Source organism: Perissodus microlepis, chromosome 4 (assembly GCF_051167445.1).
Source record: "Perissodus microlepis isolate ML-2025 ecotype Zambia chromosome 4, ASM5116744v1, whole genome shotgun sequence".
Lineage (NCBI taxonomy): Eukaryota > Metazoa > Chordata > Actinopteri > Cichliformes > Cichlidae > Perissodus > Perissodus microlepis.
Window position 1 is genome coordinate 27,682,432 of NC_140464.1, and position 19,797 is coordinate 27,702,228.

Genomic DNA, 19,797 nt, shown 5'->3' on the forward strand with positions numbered 1-19,797 from the left:
AAGTCCGTTCCAGCTTCTCTTCCCGGTGCCCCCATTGCGCTCCGGACCGAGCTATGTTTACCCATAGCAGGCTGACCGCTGAGTGTAAAGTACCCTGTACCGGAGTAGCAGGAAAGATTCAACAGCCCCAGTTGCGTTTACAATCCGCACCACCACAGGCCATATATCAACTCAATAAAAACCAAAGCAGCCGGCACGATCTAGGATTTTATTATGGTATTAAACAGACTCAAAAAAGTAGTTGAAGTAGTTTGCGCTATAAAGACAAGCGACCTAACCACGCAGGACCCGATTTAATGGCGCTCGTTAACACAACTGGCTGTTAATCTGTCAATAAAAACGCTCTAGAACTCTCAGAAAAGCTGCCAAGTAGATCCAGGAGTCAAGTAAACGATGAAAAACACACATAGGTGTGAATTTTACCGCCTATCTTGTCTAGGATAGAAAATATCTGTGTTAACTCTCCTTAAGTGGAGGACTATTGGCACTTATACTACTGGTATTTTAAAAGCACACTCCTCGATCCAGGAATTGATTTAGTTTTTTTTTTTTTCATTCATTTGGCACTGCTTATTTGTCAGCCATTGTCTCTGCTTTACAGTTCATACATACAGTCCAGACATAACATAATTTAACGGTTTTATATCATTCTAGATCGAAAGCAGCAGTAAATAAATTGACAAGATATTCGGAAATAGCCTTGATTTTGCATATTGCATATAAACATCTATCTGGGGTAGGGGGTGGGGGCTTGTGCATGCGTGATTTACGCTTCATTGACGCTTTTTTCAGGTTAGAAGAAAAAAAAAAACGGCCAATCATTTTTCGCCTCGCTCACAGACTTGACAAACCCCCGTGCACAGTGCTAGGCTGTAGGGCTGTAGCACTTTGTTTCGAAAGAAAGGGACTAGGGGAGGGATAGAGAGGCAGAGAGACGAAGTAAGAAAGGGAGGGGGCAACCTAGCAAAGCACAGAATTGAAGAAGAAAAAGAAAGAGAGGGAAAGGAAGGAAATCTCGTAATGTCTCTTGTCTTGTTTTCTATTTAGTGAACTCGAGGCGTTTCACAGATAATGCCCGAGAATGTCCATTTCTGGGACTTTGAGCAACTATTACGTGGACTCCATCATAAGTCACGAGAGCGATGAACTCTCATCCCAGACTCGCTTTCCTAGCGCCCAATATTCCGGCTCGAGCTCCGCTGCGTCCGCGAGTGGGAGGCTGCCGGGTGGCGCTGCTGCGCACACGGAGCATCCCCATCCCGATTCCTATCCGTCCTGCAGTTTCCAGCCCAAGCCTCCAGTCTTCTCGTCATCATGGAGCCCATTTAATCCACACCACGGTGCCAGTGGCCTCCCCGCTGTCTACCATCCCTACATCCCCGCACAGCACGTGCCCGCCGCGGACACACGGTACATACGTTCATGGCTGGACTGTGCGCCGCGGAGCTCTGAGTCTGGTCCGGTACAGGGCCAAACGGGTCAGGTCAAGCTGGAGCCTCAGCTTGGCCATCTCGGTGGGGAGATCGCATCCAAAATCATGGGACAGCATCAGCACGAGCCCACAACATACATCTTGGAGTCAGCGTCCACGGCAGCGCGCGAGCTTAGCCACCATTCGGCCGCCATCCAGGGAACAGGGTTCGAAGAAAACAAGGACATTAGTGAAGGGAATGAGGACAAAGATGGCCTGGATCAAAGTAAGTTATTAAAGCAGGAAATAACGCGTGATAGTGGGAGAGAACAAGAGGAGGGAGGGTGATTGTAAATGCTTTTAATGCCGCCATAAAACTAGAACAAAGAACTGGAGAGGCCGAAGTGCCCCCACCGTCTGCTCTCTAACTTTACTGTGTTTTTTGGCTCATGTCATCCTTGTATTTGCAGCTGGCGCCTGTAGTAACATTTTTTAAATGGATTATGGGACGCAACTTTTTCAGACTTTAACAGTTCTTTAAAAAAATGTGTCAGTGACGAGCAAGTGATGCATACGATTTTATTAAAGCTGTTAAATTAGCTAAAGATATTACGAGCAACACTCTGTATTATAATGTTGCTTGCTTTAAAGGTGACCCTGGTATTGCCTTAAAAGAGACCGTCAAAGTGACTCATAGTGCTTACGATAGTGTTGACCGTCTGGCAAAAGCTTGTCACAGCTTTGCGCAAATGATGCGTACGTATTATATACACGTTAAAAGGTTTGGAGCGCGCGCGGGGAGGGCGGTGAGTCCAAAAAGCTTCAAAGTCAACTTAGGAAGAAAGATTATTAAGACTAACAGTTGGAAAACTTCTAGCCTATTTGGCACTTTTTTTCCTCTTCGTCCTAAAATCTATCAACCCGACAGAAATCACAGAAGGTAGTTTGTTTGTGTTACATTCAGATTGACATACGCATTACTATCCTGTTTCAAAAAGACCAAATCTTCTTTGAGATAGATTAAGATATTGTCTCTGGACCCCTCTGCTTCCAATCCTTCGCCTTTAGGCATTACCCATTTTATGCCCCCCCACGCCCCGCGCGTCTACCGTTTCTCTTGTTAGTTGTACGCTTATAAATGGGAAGAAGAAGACAAAAAACTACAAACCAGATTGTCGAACCCGGTTTCTTTTTAAAAATCATGAAAGGTCAGTGACCTAGCCGCAGAGCTCCGAGCCGCCAGCATCTGTGGGGCAGAGGCCTCTAAGTCAGCCTGCAGCGGGGTCTGGCTACACTTTGTTAGACTCACATCAGAGCTGGACAGTCAGGACGTGCACTCTGCCTTCTCACAGCGTGTATAAATCGTCCCACCTAGGCCCATGTAAATTCCTCAATGGCTTCGAGCTTTGCCAGCTACAACGTGAAACACAATGAATATATATCCTCAATTAACTCAATTTTGTGTGTTCTTTATGTACTAGCGAGTTTTATTTATTTATTTACTTTTTAAAAGAAATCACCCAACAATATATAAATGACTGCAGCCTTCAAATCAGGTTAATCTCAAAGCATCAAACAAACAGCTAATTGAATTGTAACTTTGTTAAAATTACCCTTTCTGCTGTGTAATACTTCAACCCAGGCACAGCTCTACTGACCTTATTGTGGTCTGTAGTCTGGTGGTTATATGAACGTACATGTAAAAATACCTTCCACAAATCACAGTCATCGGTCATCTTGTTATAAATCCGTTGGTAGTTTGACAAGTGCAGGGCGGTCTTTTTTCTCTCCTCTTCTTTTATGTGCTTTTGTTCCTTTGTGTTTTTTCCGATTATTTGCTTTTTTAACAACAGCATTTGCTGGGTCTCTTCACAGTTCTCTTCCAAAGTTTCTTGACTTTTTGGATGGGACAGAAGAAAATCGTACCCTAGAAAGAGATTCAAATGAATGTATAATTTCTTTTTAACTGACGCCGGAGTTTATTTCCCCTTCTCAACTCCCTCCTGACAAATCTACCAGAGGAGTCGGAACATCAGTGTGCGAGAAAGAGCGGGAGACCTCTGTCTCTATTGTGGCCTTAATAAGAAAAAAAATGGTCACAAAGAAACACACATTCATGTATACACACATTCACGTTTAGTGTATATATACACGAATACTACACTAGAGTCACACACATATGCATACACATGCACAGCCAGCTTATTACTGCGATTGAGCACGCTATCCATCAGAACAGTGAGCTAGTCTAAAGACAGGATGGAGGCTAGCAGGCTCCAGTCTGAATTATTAGACTTTCCGTTCGTAGCGCCGTGGTGTTCGTGAAGGTGCTCCTCCTGAAGAGTTCCTCTGTTCCCCTGTTTGAATGAGTAATAGAAAAAAAACGTTTCTCTCTGAGCTGTCTTATAGGGTTCAAAAAGCAGCCATAGAGACTTTTTTCCTCTGGTTGATTTGTGTTCTCTTTGTGTCCGTATTGCAGTGACTTAATGTTTCAGGTAGTGGGAGCCATACTAAGCAGCATGTGAAAGCCTTTTCTCTTTTTCATAACGTGGACATTTCAAAATGGTGGCGTCACAACACTGCGTTGATTGAGCCTCCCCGCGCGACTTTTTTTTGGAGTAATTAGTAAAGCAGTGGTAAAGCAGTTTGGGTGGAAACACACATGGTGATTTGCATTTGTCATTTTCAGAACTCTTTGGTTTGGAATGACTTTCTTTTACATCTTTAGGCATTTTAGGGACATACTTATTTGCTTCCTTGAAAAGGGTAAAATGAGAAGACTGAAACCATGTTTATGTATATAGGATACATATTACGTTCATTAGCTTAACTTAGCTTGGAAACAGGGAAGCAAGGAGCCATTAATTTCCAAAGGTAGCAAAATAAAATTTTCAGCACCTCTAAAACTCACAAACAGGTATGTTACATATTGTGTACTCATGAAATTAGAACATTAAAATGTACTTTCTGTTATTATTCACGTAACACTGGGTCTTATACCAGATAGAAGTGGTCACATATAAATGCCTAACAATGCAGTCCTCCACAGTAACCAGATTCCCCTGAAAATGTTGACTTTATATACTTAAATGTGTCAGCTACAGCATGGCAAAATTCCTCCCCTATTTGATAGTAATAAGGAATTTTGAACAGATGGTTGGTGTTGGAAGAATTCTGAAAAAGTTTTTTTGGCATTCATGTGTCGTCAACCACAGAAACATTCTGGACATTTTTTTTATCAACATGAAAAACTTGACTGTTTCCCTGATCCAACCTTGTAGATCTGAAAATGAACATGCTGTGATAGCCAGGTTCTAAGACTAGCTTTGCTTGTGAAATCAGTCTAATAAACTGTACCTGTCCTCTTTAACTAGTTTTCAGGGAGGAATATATAAAAATGAGTGTCTGCATGATGTAGTCTTTCTTCAGATTATGGCTGAGTATTTAAAATGGTCGCCATGTGAATAACATCACTGGAATGCTACCTTTGAAAACATCCTATCCAGTTAACGCTAGTCTACAGCTACAGATTTCTCTTTATGCTGCTGGCACTGGGCTGCTTTCCAGAATAAACTACAAGATTACACTTCAGTCTTTGTGCTTCTGCTTTTGCTGCCAAGCAGGCAGAGAAAGTTATTACCTTGAACTTTATTAACTTATAACACAGAGTAAACAACCCCATTAATTGGCGTGTTGCTGTTGGTGAGATGGGGTATAAGTGTTGGCGGTGGATGGGGATGGGGAAGTATGGGAGCGGGATAAAATATGACTCTGGGAAATGTAATAACATGCCTTTGGGATATATGAGAGGTCAATTTCTGGAACTATTAGGGTGAAATTGCAAAGGGAGGAAGACACACAGAGAAAAAGAGACTGGATGGGATATTTATCTTAACTGTTTCAGTTGCTGTTTCCATGCATTCATCAAAGTAGACACACACACACCTAGGCAAAGACCCACATGCTAACAACTGAACATCAGCTGCAGGGCCATGGGCTATAGCAGGCAGCTTTAGGGGAATGTAAATCTTTTCATCCATGCGCCTGTCCATGAACACCAAGCTTCTGCAACTATGTGGATGTAACCTAGAGAAAACTTAAAGTTAACATACAAGCAAGGGTTACCATTATACAAGCAACACCCCACCCCAGCCTTATTCTTTCTATCGAGATACTCTCTGACTTCCCATATATTAGAAAAAAGATGTCTACACTAACTCAGCCCTTTCCAAACTCTCCCACTCCTCAATCGGTTTGTCATCCTGGGTGACAGCCATCGTCACGGCACAGCTCTGAGGGTAATGAATGGTCCTAGAGGTGAATATACACCCAGGGAATGCAAAGCACACACTTTACAGTGACAAAAGCTCTCACCCCCCTAGTTCCCACCAGCCTCATCACTTTACTGGACAATATTTTGTTCTGCATTGAAATAAATCCTCTACATGCTGCTTTTGTTGAAGGAAATTAATTCCAGAAGGTATTAAGGACATATTTACTGACAATGGCCACTAACTATAATTCAACTTGCAGGGAGAACACAAGAGAAACCTAAATTATATCTTCTGTCAAATCCAAGCAGAGACAGATTCTAGATAATGCAATCATCTTCAAAACCCAGAGTTTCAAGCATTGCAAGATTACTATAGACTGCATACAAATGACGGCCATAGCCCATCATGCCACCCACTGGTTATATACAGTGTCAGTTCACAACACCAGTCATCTCAAGGAACTTTATATCTCATGGAAGCAGTTATTGAAGAAAATATAAGCCAACAGATCAGCAAGGGAGAATGTTTTCTTTCTAAACAATTTCTCAGAAACTTTACACAGCCCTGTTTATACCAGACTGAGAGCAGCCCCACCAAGGCTGGTGACAGAGCAGTACTGGAAGAGCATATGGGACAAGGACACAGCAAATAACAACAATGCTCAGTGGCTAGTGCAGCTAAGAGCTCACCACAGGAAGCTCCCTGAACCGTTTCCAGTAGCCATCACATCCAAGAAAGAGTTTCAAATATGAAGAGTTGGACAGTACCAGTCCTTAGCGTCATTCACACGTACTGGCTAAAAAAGCTAACTATATTCCATGAGCCTCTGGCAGCACAGATGAACCATAGTGTCAGGCATCATAGGAGCTAAGATGAACAGGCATATGGCTCAATAAATTATTCGACCCCAGAAAGGAACTGGCAGAAACATCAGAGGGGCAAAACACCAGCTACTGGTAGCTAGAGCAGTCATTGTCTGCAACATGAGACTGACCAATCATGCACCACCTGGACTGACTACAAGAAAGCCTATGAGTGAATGGCTCACACATGAATCCTGGAATGCTTAGAACTGTACAAGATCAACCGGACCCAAAGAGCCTTCATCAGGAAGTCAATATGGATGTGGCAAACTACAATAGAGGTCAACTTCAAGCCAATTGCAAATGTCACCATGAAATGCAGGAGAGTTAATATCCTTATTGTATTTACTCATTTCAAACTCAAAGAGTTGCTTGATATCTAATTATTAAAACAATTTATTTTACATAAATATAAAATGGGATCCAGATCAGAATGTCAGTAATCACAAGGTGTTTTATCTTTTAAAGACCCTACAAGATTACTTAGATGATTATATGACAAGCACTTAGTGATGGTGTGGAGGACAAACTCCACACTTAGGAGGAGAAACAGTCTCAGGGAGGAGCAGCAACCTCAAATGTTAAATTGGGAAGGGCAATGATAACAGGAAAAAATGACTAAAAAAAAAAGACTAAACAGAAGTTAATTGATATGAAATATTTCTTATTTATTGTATATAAAGTGAATAACCTTGTCTTATTAGAATGAGTTCAGTGAGTTGTCGTTTCAAGAAATTGCATTTTACTGTAATATAGATGACTGTTCGTTTTGTCTGCCATGTTCTGTAGATTCTAATTACCAAGTCGTTATACCTCATGTTTCTTTACATGTTTCTTTACATTTTGTAAAACACGTTCTAATGTTAGTCCGGGAAACCTTTTGTGTCATTGATTTAACTTTTTTTTAATTTTTTTTTTATGGTGAACAATAACGAATTACACTCTGATGATGTATTGGGGCAGAGATTCAATAGAATTATAATTATCTGCCCTTACTCTGACTTCCACTATTTACTCTTCTGACAAAGGAACAACCTATTCTAGAGGTCGCAGTTCTAGAAGTCATTCTTATAGAACTACATGGCTTAACTTTATATTAAGCCATGTGTTTTCAAGACAAAATCAAGCCACGTGAACACAGAGGCGTAGCAAACGTGAAAGGAGGACGCATACACGCAAACAAACACAAACCGGAGGAGAAAATGATGAAAGGACATAGCACCTGCTGGAGACCTGCTGGTGGGTGCAAGGATGAATCAGAAAGATTCAGAAAGAGTAACTATTTCCAGGTCATACTGATGGTTAGACTTCATTTGTGGTTTGTTTCTCTGATTTCCTTTAAATGAAATAAAATCAAATAACACTGCAACGAATGAACAGCAGCTTTAAAGGAAATAATCGCAGCATGCTCTTGTTTTCCCCTGTGCGTCCCACATTTTTATCATTGCTGATGGCATTTTATGGCTTTTAAAACTGAGTTTTTATTTGTCTTGTTTGGAGTTTTAAGGCCTGACTTGGTAACATTGGATGGATTTTTTTCTTTGTTAAAGTTTAGTTATTCTAACTGCTAGGCGTTTCCGTTTGTTGGTTTGACTTAATGGAGGAAGACTCTGACCTAACCACAGGAAATGCTTGCGCTTGGTTAAAGATTTTATTTAGAACATATAAAGATGGAAATGTACCAGAACGAGTTATGGATGCGCAATTTTCTTTCACATGAGCAAAAGCACTATCAACGGGTTTAAAATTGAGTAGGGAGCTTTGTTTTGATCTGTAACTATACTTAAGAAACTTGAGATGCCGGGAGACTCCTTACAACCTGCCTCATAGTGGAGATGAGGGGGGGGGGGGGGCATAGCTTTGAGCCCCAAACCAAACCCATGCCTGCTAAACGAGAATTTAAGGCTAATTACATTGTCCTGAATGCTATAAACGGGGTTGTGGTGATGGGAAGAAGGGGTGGTGGGGGCACAGTGGCCTGGCAAACAAGGAGGTGATGCAAAGACAGCGAGGGAAATAACTGAAAGAAATTCATTATGTTCTCATCGAAAACAAAAACATTTAGTTTTCATTCAGATTTCTGCTACTGCACTCAAAAGAGCCAAATCTCAGTACGCTTAATGAATAGCAAAGGATAACCTTTTTTTCTGGATTATAGATTTCCCACAGCTAGGAAATTTAGGAACAATTGCTACACAAGCGATGGATTTAGCGCTCTATTGAAATCATAATCCTTACAAAAAACTAAAAGATAGAACACTTTCACCAATGTGTTTTGTGTGTTTGCTTTCTTTTTGTCATAAAATTAGATTAAGCTGCAAATATAGAGACAGTGCTTACTCCTAGTGCATTCAACTTTGCCTTGCTTTTTTGTTTTGTTTTCTTGTTATCGATAGTTGCCTCCTTGACTGGCGCGTGAAGCCAATGTGAGGTACAAATGAGTTCAATAATAATTTTTAAAAATTAACCAACAAGAAAAAAAAAAAGGAAATCAGCTTGGTAGTACGAGTTTTTCTTTTCTTTTCTCTTCTTTTCCTGTTTTTTTCCCCCTTTAATCCTCTGTCATTTTTAATCTGCATACTGGAGGGTATTCATGGAAAGAAGGCCGCGTGGCTTTGATGTGATGCCATATAAAAGGGCCATGGTTTTACTTCTGTCCAAATTATGTGTTATTAATAACGTGCATAAAAGTGTCATTTGCTGAGTCTAGTGTTGTCTTCAAGATGTCGTGAACACAAAATAGTGTTAGAGTGACGGCATGGATTATCAATTTCCATTTTTTAATCGATGAATTTTTTTCTGTCGTTTCTTCCTGCAGATGACCCATCGGCCAATTGGCTTCATGCACGTTCCTCCAGAAAGAAACGTTGTCCGTACACCAAATACCAGACGCTAGAGTTGGAGAAGGAGTTCCTGTTCAACATGTACCTCACGCGCGATCGGCGACATGAGGTGGCGCGCGCACTCAATCTGACAGAGCGGCAGGTGAAGATCTGGTTCCAGAACCGGAGGATGAAAATGAAGAAACAAAATAAGGACCAATCCAAGGACTAGCATGACATAAACGCTCAGACACGCATGCATGCACACACACATCTCACATTCCCAAGAACTGCAAAAATGTACATGCACATCTACTGCTTCAATTTCTTTTTTAACATTCCGAGTGAGCCAAACGTGATGTCAATCTCTAAGTATGATCCCAAACAAGCACATATGACGCTGCAGCTGAAGTATTAGGAACGTCTGATTTTCAGAGTTGGAAATTTCCTGGAACTTCTGGATTATTTCCTATTAGGCGATTGCGATAGTAAAAAATTGAGTTTGTTTCGGCGGCCAATCTTTCAAAGCACTCAGACTGACTCAGTGTAAACCTTCGGATCAGACTAATAGATTGATGAATTCAAAGATTTTGTTGCCATTACTTTCTATTCTTATTAAGCTAACAATTATTTTACAGTAATGCAATTTGATATCGGATTAAATTCTTCAAGATAAAATGTGCAGAAAGTTGATTGATTGTTTATTGACACCAGAGGTGTGTGCTGAAGTGCTGAAAATGGGATTTCACCCGGTCATTAACAAGCACGAAAAGCACGCACAGCTCGCACACAAGCGCGTTGCTGTTCGTTTGTATTTGTACTCCCCCACCCCACCCACTCTTTTTTCTGGCAGGATTTGATTACATAGCGCCTGATAGTCGAAGCTGATACAAGCAGCCAATAGCCGTTTGTTTTCCGGTTGTCTGACCATCGGGTCTGTCTATCCCTGGGATCTTCGGCTTGCTTTTAGGGTGGCTCATGCGCTGCGGCGGCGGCTGATCAGTAGCCTGACGTCACAAGAGTTTAGAGTTAGTTAAGAAGAGGACTCACGACAGTTATCATTTATTCAATAAACCAACCCTTTCCATCAAATTAAACTTCCAGCTCAGCTGTGCACATTTCAGACTGAAAACAAGGATATAAAGTTCGTCTGCTTACCATCGTCAGTCTTTTTTCCAAGTCGCTTCTGATCGTTGGATTCTTAAAAAAAGTCCTTTCTATTTTTATAAATTGTCGTGTATCAACTGCTATGCAAGGCATTCTCTCTCATGAAACGAATTGTGTTGAATGCGTGCGCAACACTGGTTTCTATTTACTACCAGAAACTTGGTGCAATAAAAATAAATAAATAAAGCTGAAAATAAATACATGTCTGCAGGTCCCATTACAAGTTTAAGTCTAGAGCAACAGACAGAAAGTTAAAAAAAACAGTCTTAGGTTAGTATGCAGATTTTATATCTTCGAGTGTTTTCTTCATTTTATGCAGAACTTTATTGATTTGGATGTTAAAACATAAGTAGGCCGTGTTGTAGAGCCGGACTGCGTTTTTGTAGTGTCGGCATACTTAAATGGCGTCCCGTAGCAGTTTTATGGATGGGAAATAAACAACACGCGCGAGCGCTTGTGTGTGTGTGTGAGAGAGAGAGAGAGAGAGAGAGGGGGGGGGGGGGGGGGGGTAGAGAGAGCTTGTGTGTGAACCAAAATACATATACAATACATCTACTCCTTTTTACAAAAAATTATAGGGTTTATATGGCCAGATGTTTTTTTTTTTAGCATGAAGAGAAATCTGCTGTTTCTCCGAAGCATCAACAAATCCTCTATTTACACAAATGTTTACATGGTTTGCGCATGCCTCAAAGACTTCATTTCGTCGTACATCGTTTTGTGTGTTAAATCTGTCAGAGGGGATGCTAACAGGAAAAAAAAACTAAAGAGAAGTTTCTTGATATGAAATATTTCTTATTTATTGTATATAAAGTGAGTAACCTTGTCTTATTGGAATAAGTTGAGTGAGTTGTCCTTTCGGGAAATTACATTTTACTGTAATATAGATGACTGTTCGTTTTGTCTGCCATGTTCTGTAGATTCTATTTTCCATGTTGTTGTACCAACTGTCTAAAACATGTTCTGATGTCAGTCCGGTGAACCTCTTGTGTCATTGATTTTGTATTTTTTATTTTTGTTTTGGTGAACGATAACATTCTGGTGATGTATTGGGGCAGAGATTCAATAGTATTATTATCTGCCCTTACTCTGACTTCCACTATTTACTCTCCTGACAAAGGAACAACCATTTCTGGATGTCGCAGTTCTAGAAGTCGTTCTTATAGAACTACATGGCTTAACTCTATATTAAGCCATGCGTTTTCAAGACAAAATCAAGCCACGTGAACACAGAGGTGTAGCAACCATGAAAGGAGGACGCATACACGCAAACAAACACAAACCGAAGGAGAAAATGATGAAAGGACATAGCACCTCCACACTCCAGTGGACCTGAACACCACGTGTGTGTAATACAAGGTGCTGAAGCTCAGTGCACACAAAATCCTCTTCATAGCCCGTCACCTATGAGACCACATGGCTTAACTTTATATGAAGACATGTTTCTTTAAGACAAAATAAAGCCACGTCATCACAGAGGTGGAGGAGTAAGGATGAAAGAGGTCACGCACACACTCACACAAACACACACACAGACACACAGGAGGTTTTTTTTCAGAAAATGTATGCACACACTCTGACTCCTTAAAGACTCTTTAAAGCCCTGGTCCTTTTTTTGCTTGGTTTGTTGTCTCTTGTTTCTTTATGCAATTGCAAACTTGAGATGGTGAGACTAATATTAAAGAAGATACTTTATATTAAGAACATGTTTAGTTTGATTACCATGTTGGTATATAGGCTTATGTATTTAAATGTGAGGAGGTTCAGAGTTAGTAGTTTGTGATGGAAAAGACAAAAGACAAAGAGACTGAGGGATAAAAGCAGATGAAACAGCATGTGTTTAAAATATGTGTCTCTTCAGTTCTACACTGCAAGTGAAAGAAGAGGGGCGTCTGTTTGGCTGCAACACCAAAAGCCTGTAATAAACCCATAGCCCCCCACCCCCACCCCCAAACACACACACACAGATGATGAGTGCATTCATTAGATAGAGGCGTCTCATCCGTCCATTAGGGGCTTGTGAAGCCGCTGTGGTTCCTGTGTTTGTCTCTGCTGCACCAAATGACTCCTACAGACACAAAGTCTGATTATGCATGCAGCGTCTCTATTTCCTTTCTTATTTATCACAGATACAATTATCATAGCTGAAACTGTAGAAATAGTTAAAAGTTGCCACGGTTATCCTGTTAATGCAGAAAGTTACAAAATAGTAACATAAAGCTCTAGAGTGCCTAGAATACTTAGGTTTGGGAGTACTAATATGAATTTCATTTCTCTTTGTGTAATTTGGTATCAGTGTAGCAATGAGTTATTTAAAAAAAAAAGAAGTAAATTATATATTTAAAAATTGACATCCAGCTGTTGGGAAGTGTGTTTACAGGTGGGTTTGGGCAAGACTTTATAAATATTACTATTTGTTCTCGTGAAATCATGCTGAATATTGTGGTCCTATTTCCCCAGCAGAGATCTGGCCTACCCTCAAACCCTACCATTTTTCTTTTCAAAAAAAAGAAGAAAAAACAAAGAAACAATAGGTTGGATGTTGAATCCTGGCAAGGGCCTGCATCCAGTAAAGGGTCACCAGGCTATCCCCCCATGCCTACCTTGGAACATGAAAGCAATACATAACTAGAAACATACCCAGATGTCACCAGGCTTAATATCATCTGTGTCACATATTATCAGGAAATACCAATGTGAAGTAGGCTACTGGAAAAAAAACATACATGTTGCTATACTTGCCATCCCAATGAGCAAGGCCGGTGGGATCTATGGATGAGTAGAAAGCTATCATTCTCCCTGACCAAGAAAATTAAATTCTATTATTTTCTATGTGTGTTTGCATAATTGTGTGTACTTGTATGTTTTGTCTTTCTTCTCGTTCTTTTCCCACACAAGGCTCCAACATTGTTACATATTAAGCACTTACATCAGCGTGTCGTCCCTTTCCCACATTTTGCTTTTACCCTCTGTCGTCTGGATATGTGTAACTCTGTGGTGGAACACAACAAATAAATAACTTTGCTTGTGTGGCTCCCTAATAATAAAGAAAATACTCTCTGCTCAGAAAACCCTCAGTATTTTCAGGAGAGAGAGGATCTGGAAGATGATAAAGAGTAAGAGTTTTCAAAACACAAGTTATTTGGTCTTTTTTGTATAAGGCACTAGATAGGAAAGTAAGAGACTCAGGGGGAGTGGAGCATAGGAAGCAAAGGTCCTTGCAGTGTGGTATAATCTGATTGTTAGGGTTTTCTCTCTCTTTTATTTTCTGTGTTATTGTAGGGTCTTTACCTTACAGTACAAAGCAACTTGTGGAAACTGTTATTGTGATTTGGCACTATATAATTAAAACAGAATTTAATTGCTCTAATTAATTCAATTGAATTGTACAGCAGCACTGTCAAATCATAGTCTGACAGTGACTTTGAAGAAGAGGGTGAGACTGTCTATCAGCTAGCTCCAAAACAAGCCTGTTAGCAGCTAGTAATACAAAGAAGTATTTTATGTTTTCGATCCAGCAGTACCAATAAAAAGAGCAGCAATGTACAATGGAAAAAAGCATTTTTGCTCAATTTGCAAGTTTGCTCACAAACAAAAGAATGGAACAGTCTCTAATTGTTAAGGCATTTTAACGGAGGGAGGCGGAATATTTAAAAACACGCACACATGACATAAACAATATAAATTGAATTGCATGTGACAGAGTGAACAATGTGTAGAGAGAGAGTGTATTTGAGTGCCAAGCAAAACAATACTTCAGATTAGCACATATCTCAGGAATGATTTTGACCCACCCATGCCACGTCTTTGAACAACGTGCTTTACAAGTTAGTTAACAAACACGAGCTCCCTCCTCAGTTTTTCTATAGGATTGTGGTGTGGAGTGGCTAGGTCACTGCTTCTTTAGCCACACCTTTGTTGCTGAAGTTTTTGGGTCATTGTCATGTTGGAACACCCATTAATGATCTAACTTCAGTGTTCTCTAAGAGATTCTATGAATTGGACCCTCAATGTGCTGAAGTCTTCCTGTACGCTTAACAGAAAATTGTTTTCACCTTCATGCCTGATTGTAGAGATGCTGTACTTTGGGTCATATTCAGTATTTCTCTTCCTGCAAACTTAACATGTTGAGTTGATGCCAAAAGCTCGATTTTGGTTTTGTCTGTACTTTCTCCCAGGCCTGTACATCTTCACAGATCCTCCAACATTTCAGCCTACGATATTAGAGGTGCTGCAAAACGTCAATCCATACTGACACAATGTATTGCCAATACAGTGCTTAGTGACTGTGGTCCCAGCTGCCTCAGATCATTAACAAGCTCATCCTGTTTAGTTTTGTGCTGATCCATCACCTTTGGAGCTCCAGATCCAGGGCGACTAAGCATTCTTATATTTCTTCTATTTCTGAATAATTGCACCAATGTGTGGCAAGGTCAGATGTTAAACAAATACAAGGCACCTTGAAAAAGTGTACTAAGTCGCATTGGTGTTGTACAGGAAATGGCTACTGAGAACAAATAGGGATTAGATTTAATTTAATGTAATAACTTAATGTATAAGTTATTGAGTCATATAATATTAAAAGCATCTCGAAACTCACTGACAAATTTAAATATAGGACAAATTATCTAGAAACCCAACTGCCTAACCTGTAACCTTAGTAGGACAATTAATAAGCTCAGCACAGCTTCTGGACATATGTAATGTTAACACTTTAGCTAAAGCATTCATAAGATATTAAATTGCTTAAAACACCACTGAACACAATATGTTACCTGTAATTAAATAAAAGGCAGTTCTGGGAACTCTGCAGAGTTATGTGAATCCTGGAGGAGCAGCAGCGAGAATCCTTGTGCAAAGCAGGATAAGTGACAATATATATGACACTGATTAAGACAAAAAGGAAGCGCTTGGAGGAAGGTAGGTTACAAAATAGCTTGAATGTCAGCGTAACCCAAGGTTTTAGCTGGCAGTGAAATTAGCTGTTGTGTTGGAACTACATTCATGGCCTAAATGAGTTAGTCAAAATGATAACAATTATAATCCTATAATATTGGCTAACAGCAAATAGAATGCATGACAGCTTATAGTTATCAAAAGAAACATAACACAGCATAATAAATATATTAACAATCTTCTGTCTGCTGATTTCTTATATATTGATTGCATTCATTAGATTTGAGTTTTTGTTAATTAACATATTTTCCATTTAATTTTGAGTACACCAATTAAATTATTACATACATTTTTAGTTAATAAAAATGAAGAATGGTAATAATTGTTGATATTTTTGTGATGGTTCTAATATGAAAGGCTTCTAGGAGGAGCCGTGGAAACAGTTGTTGGAAAGGGTTAGAACTGTGATGGTGACTGCAGTTTGAGCACAGCCTTTCTGCTTCCTCTTGGCCCAACCAATGAAGCCTGGGGATTTAAGCAGATTTAGACTCTGGCCCCAACAAAGACAACCCATAAAACATCTGTGAACTCGACAGCAGATGATTGTGATACTTCTCTGAGGTCTGGCAGGGTCTGAGCTTCATTAAATCCAGAAGCGCCTGGTCTCCTGCATCAGGCCTCCTTCCAGCCTTAGCCTGCTGTCCCAGGGAAGGCAACTGCAGACTGTTTCAACGTAGTGTGTATGTGTGCACACTGAGGGGAGAACTGTGACACATGGCACAGTAAATCTAAGAGAATACTCCAAGCAGGAGTCCCCCATAACAACATGCACAAAGATCGAGTTAGGTTCGGAATAGTAGTGCAGAAACACAAGGGTGGTATTATGGTTAAATCTAAAGAAGGAAGCAGTACAGTTATTGCGGATAAGAGAGACTTAGTAGCAAAACTGGACTTTTTAAGGAATAAACTGCAGGTAGTGTACCAAGCAAAACATTTGCAGCAGCACAATTTTTTTTCTGAGATTTATTAAAATTTGCACTGTCTATGTAGATTTGTGCACCAGAAGAAATTCCTTTTCTTACTGATCTGTTTTTAATAAAATTCCAACTCTTTGGTCTGGAGTCAATCTTGGTCATGGTGTTGAATTGTAATCCAAAAGCCATCCACTCCACCATACAATTCCACTGCTAACTCTACTATTTTGTCTGTAATGTATCCCAGCTGTTAGATAATGTAGAGATTCAGATCTGCTCATTGTGCAGTGATTTAGCTGTGTGGCGAAAGTAGGCACAGGTCTCATCATTTCAGTGATATTTTCAGGAACTAAATGGGCTGAACAAGACAAAGCACGTGGTACTATTGCTGGCAAGAAATCATATTTCAGCCCACGTGGATGTGGCCAATCCAGTACATCTTCACTTTATCCTCTCATATTAAGTCCACAGATAATAACTGCCTCTGCTGACACATTCTGGGTGGATCTGAACGCGTAGCAGACCTGCCTCCCCCTGCTTTGAGATTCTTCTATAATTCATCAAGCTGTAGAGAAAATCATTCATATTCATAAATTTACTTAAAAAGAGTTATGGTCCTGCTGATATAAATGACTATATGGATCACATCGTATCAGCCATTCTGGACTCATTAACAGTTGGACAGCAAGCCAAGTGCTGTTGGCTGCACCGCACATGTCACAGCTGTCTCTGACTATGCTGAACAACAATAATAATAATAACATCAAACACAGAAATAATAACAGTATGTGCACATGTGACAACTGCCTATTAAAGCGTAGAGAAAAAGAACATAGGACAGAGGAATTAAGAACTGCTCAGAAAGCTGAGCATGCTGCTTGTTTCTTACTGAACAAAACTATTAAAGAACTAATAGGACTGGGGCAAAAAATAATTAACAAGAACAATGAAAATAACAAAACTACTGATACTACTACTACTGTTTCGACAAAAAGTAACAATAAGAATACCAAGAGCAATAATACTAGTGCTCTTAAGTCATAAATAAGGAAAGATTTGAAAAAGGAAGTTTGAGAAAAATTAGTCATTCATATCAAACTTCCCAGGACAAATTTCATGTGCAGATTTCATTTAATATATTTTCAATAATATTTATTATCAGAATTTTTAACCTCGATACGGGGTTAAAAAAAATACAGTGCTTAACAAAGTTATTAGACCAACACCCACTGTATAATAATAATAATAATAATAATAATAATAATAATAATAATAATAATAATAATTATTATTATTATTATTATTAGTTGCAGTAGTAGTCGTAAGTAGTAGTAGCAGTAATAATACTAAAAAAATAGATATCCGATCGTAAGGTACTTTCTCATTTAAGGCCAATAATGTCCGAGCAGCGTTTTTCTATTGCGGCTCTTTTTCTTGTTTGTCACATAACTTATTTTACACACTTCCTATCTTCAAACACGGAAACAAGCAGCAAAAGAGGAGCAGGATGTGCTACGTGTGTGCCTTGGGGGGGGGGGGGGGGGGGGGGTGAATGGGAACGGATGCGTTAGAAGAAGCCGCCACCGACTGTCGTAAAAATAGCGAAGAAGAAGATGGAAAAGAGGAGAATAGGCGGGAGAGACTGAGAAAAGATTCAAGGCGGTGCGGCGCAATAAAAGAATATGACGGCAATAAAAGTTTATAGCTTATAAATTTCTGAAAGTTAAGAACTAAACGGCTGTAAAGCAAACACACCTAGAGAAGAAGAACAGCGAAGCAAGGAAAGCCACAAAGACGGAGGAAATATGAAAGGAAAGTTTCAAATCTCCCTGCTTGAGATTTATTTGAAGCCTTTTGTGAACTTATAGAAGCTGGAGTCATGAGATGAAGGCAAATGTTAGTCCAAACGTCTAAAAATTGTAGCTATATTTAAGACTTCCTAGCTTATAGATAAAAAACAGAGAAAAAAAACTTAGAAAAAAGACAAAACAATAAAAATAAAAACAACCTCCTTCTCCTTTTTAGTTTTCAGCTTCAGGACTTTTATGGCTCTGTAGCCGTTTGGTTCTATGGGCCTATTCTGGCAGCCTTGTGTGTGTGTGTGTTGTCTTCAATTCCATCTCCCTTTGTTTCTCTCAGATGCATACTTACAGCGGAAGCCATAAAAGCCACCACCACAAACAAAAAGAAAAAAACGCAGACTGCAGACTCCGTCAGACAGATTGAGAGCTGACCAAGTATCGGGCTTGAGCTCGGGCTGTACAGGGTGGGAGGGCAGAGCAATCTCCGCATGTTGCTGAACCGATGGATTGAGCTGCAAGAGGATTTTTGTTTGTTTGTTTCTCTTTCGTTGTTTGTTTTTCCCTCAAGGGGATTATAAACCTGTGATACATGTGCTAAGCTATATTCTGAGACAGAGTCTTATGCTTTTATTACTTATGCTAAGTAATAATGTTATGCTATTCATTTCTCTGTGGTTTTACCATTCGGCAGCTTATAGTGTTCACATGTCCACAGAGGTGAAATTGAGGATCTGGGCGGCAGTCTCTTCAGATAATGGTAACAACTGCTTTTTACAGTCTGTTTACAACCTGCAATTTAGCCACCGCGCACACACGCGCACACACAATCACGCCACAGGTCCCGCCAAACATTAAAGAAGCAATCATGCGCTGTAATAAAACCGGTTTGTCTGCACTGAACTGGATACGGAGTGGGAAACACACTGTTCACTTTACATCACTGCGGCTTTGCTCATTTGAAAATAGAAAATCAGGGTAACCAAAACACAATTTCAAAATACCATTAAAAATGAAAATAGCTTTCTATTTTCTTTGACGCTTCATCATTAACCTACTTACTTCCTCTCTTAACTAACTGTAAATAGTGGACTGAAGTGTCACAAAACTATAGTATTACGATCCATATAGTATCAGTCATTCATTTATAATCTGAGAGAATCTATAACTGACGAGAAGGTCTGAAACCTTATATGTACAACATTAGTTACTTATAACATTATCTTATGCACATTTTTGGCAAGTTACATGCCTTTGTATTTTTATATATCGCGGTTATGATAAAAAAAAACCTCTAACTATATTACAAAAAATTACACATAAACTGTATATTTATGTGTACATTAGTAAATCTATTATATGCAAACCGTTACATAAAGTCTAGAAGCTAATCGTCCTGGGATTAAACGTAATCTATTTTAGGTGGGCTATAAAACCTTACATAAAGAAAAGTGTAGTGTGGCGTAAAGAGCACAGATCAAAAGCTGCAATCTTAAAAATTATAGTTTTTACTGGTGTTACATTTAATGTGGAGGTTCCTGGTTTGAATTTATTCGTTTGTTGTTGGTTAAAGAGGTGTCCTTGAGACAGA

At 39.6% G+C, this 19,797-nt stretch overlaps 1 protein-coding gene across 1 annotated transcript; it reads left to right on the forward strand.

Moving 5' to 3' along the window:
• Nucleotides 1-921: 921 nt before the first annotated feature.
• hoxb9a (homeobox B9a) lies at nucleotides 922-11,018 on the forward strand. Its single transcript, XM_084926859.1, has 2 exons — nucleotides 922-1,697; nucleotides 9,367-11,018. Exons 1-2 carry the CDS (start codon nucleotides 1,082-1,084, stop codon nucleotides 9,600-9,602), a joined length of 852 nt encoding a protein of 283 aa, XP_084782985.1. The 5' UTR covers nucleotides 922-1,081; the 3' UTR covers nucleotides 9,603-11,018.
• The last annotated feature ends 8,779 nt before the right edge of the window (nucleotides 11,019-19,797 follow it).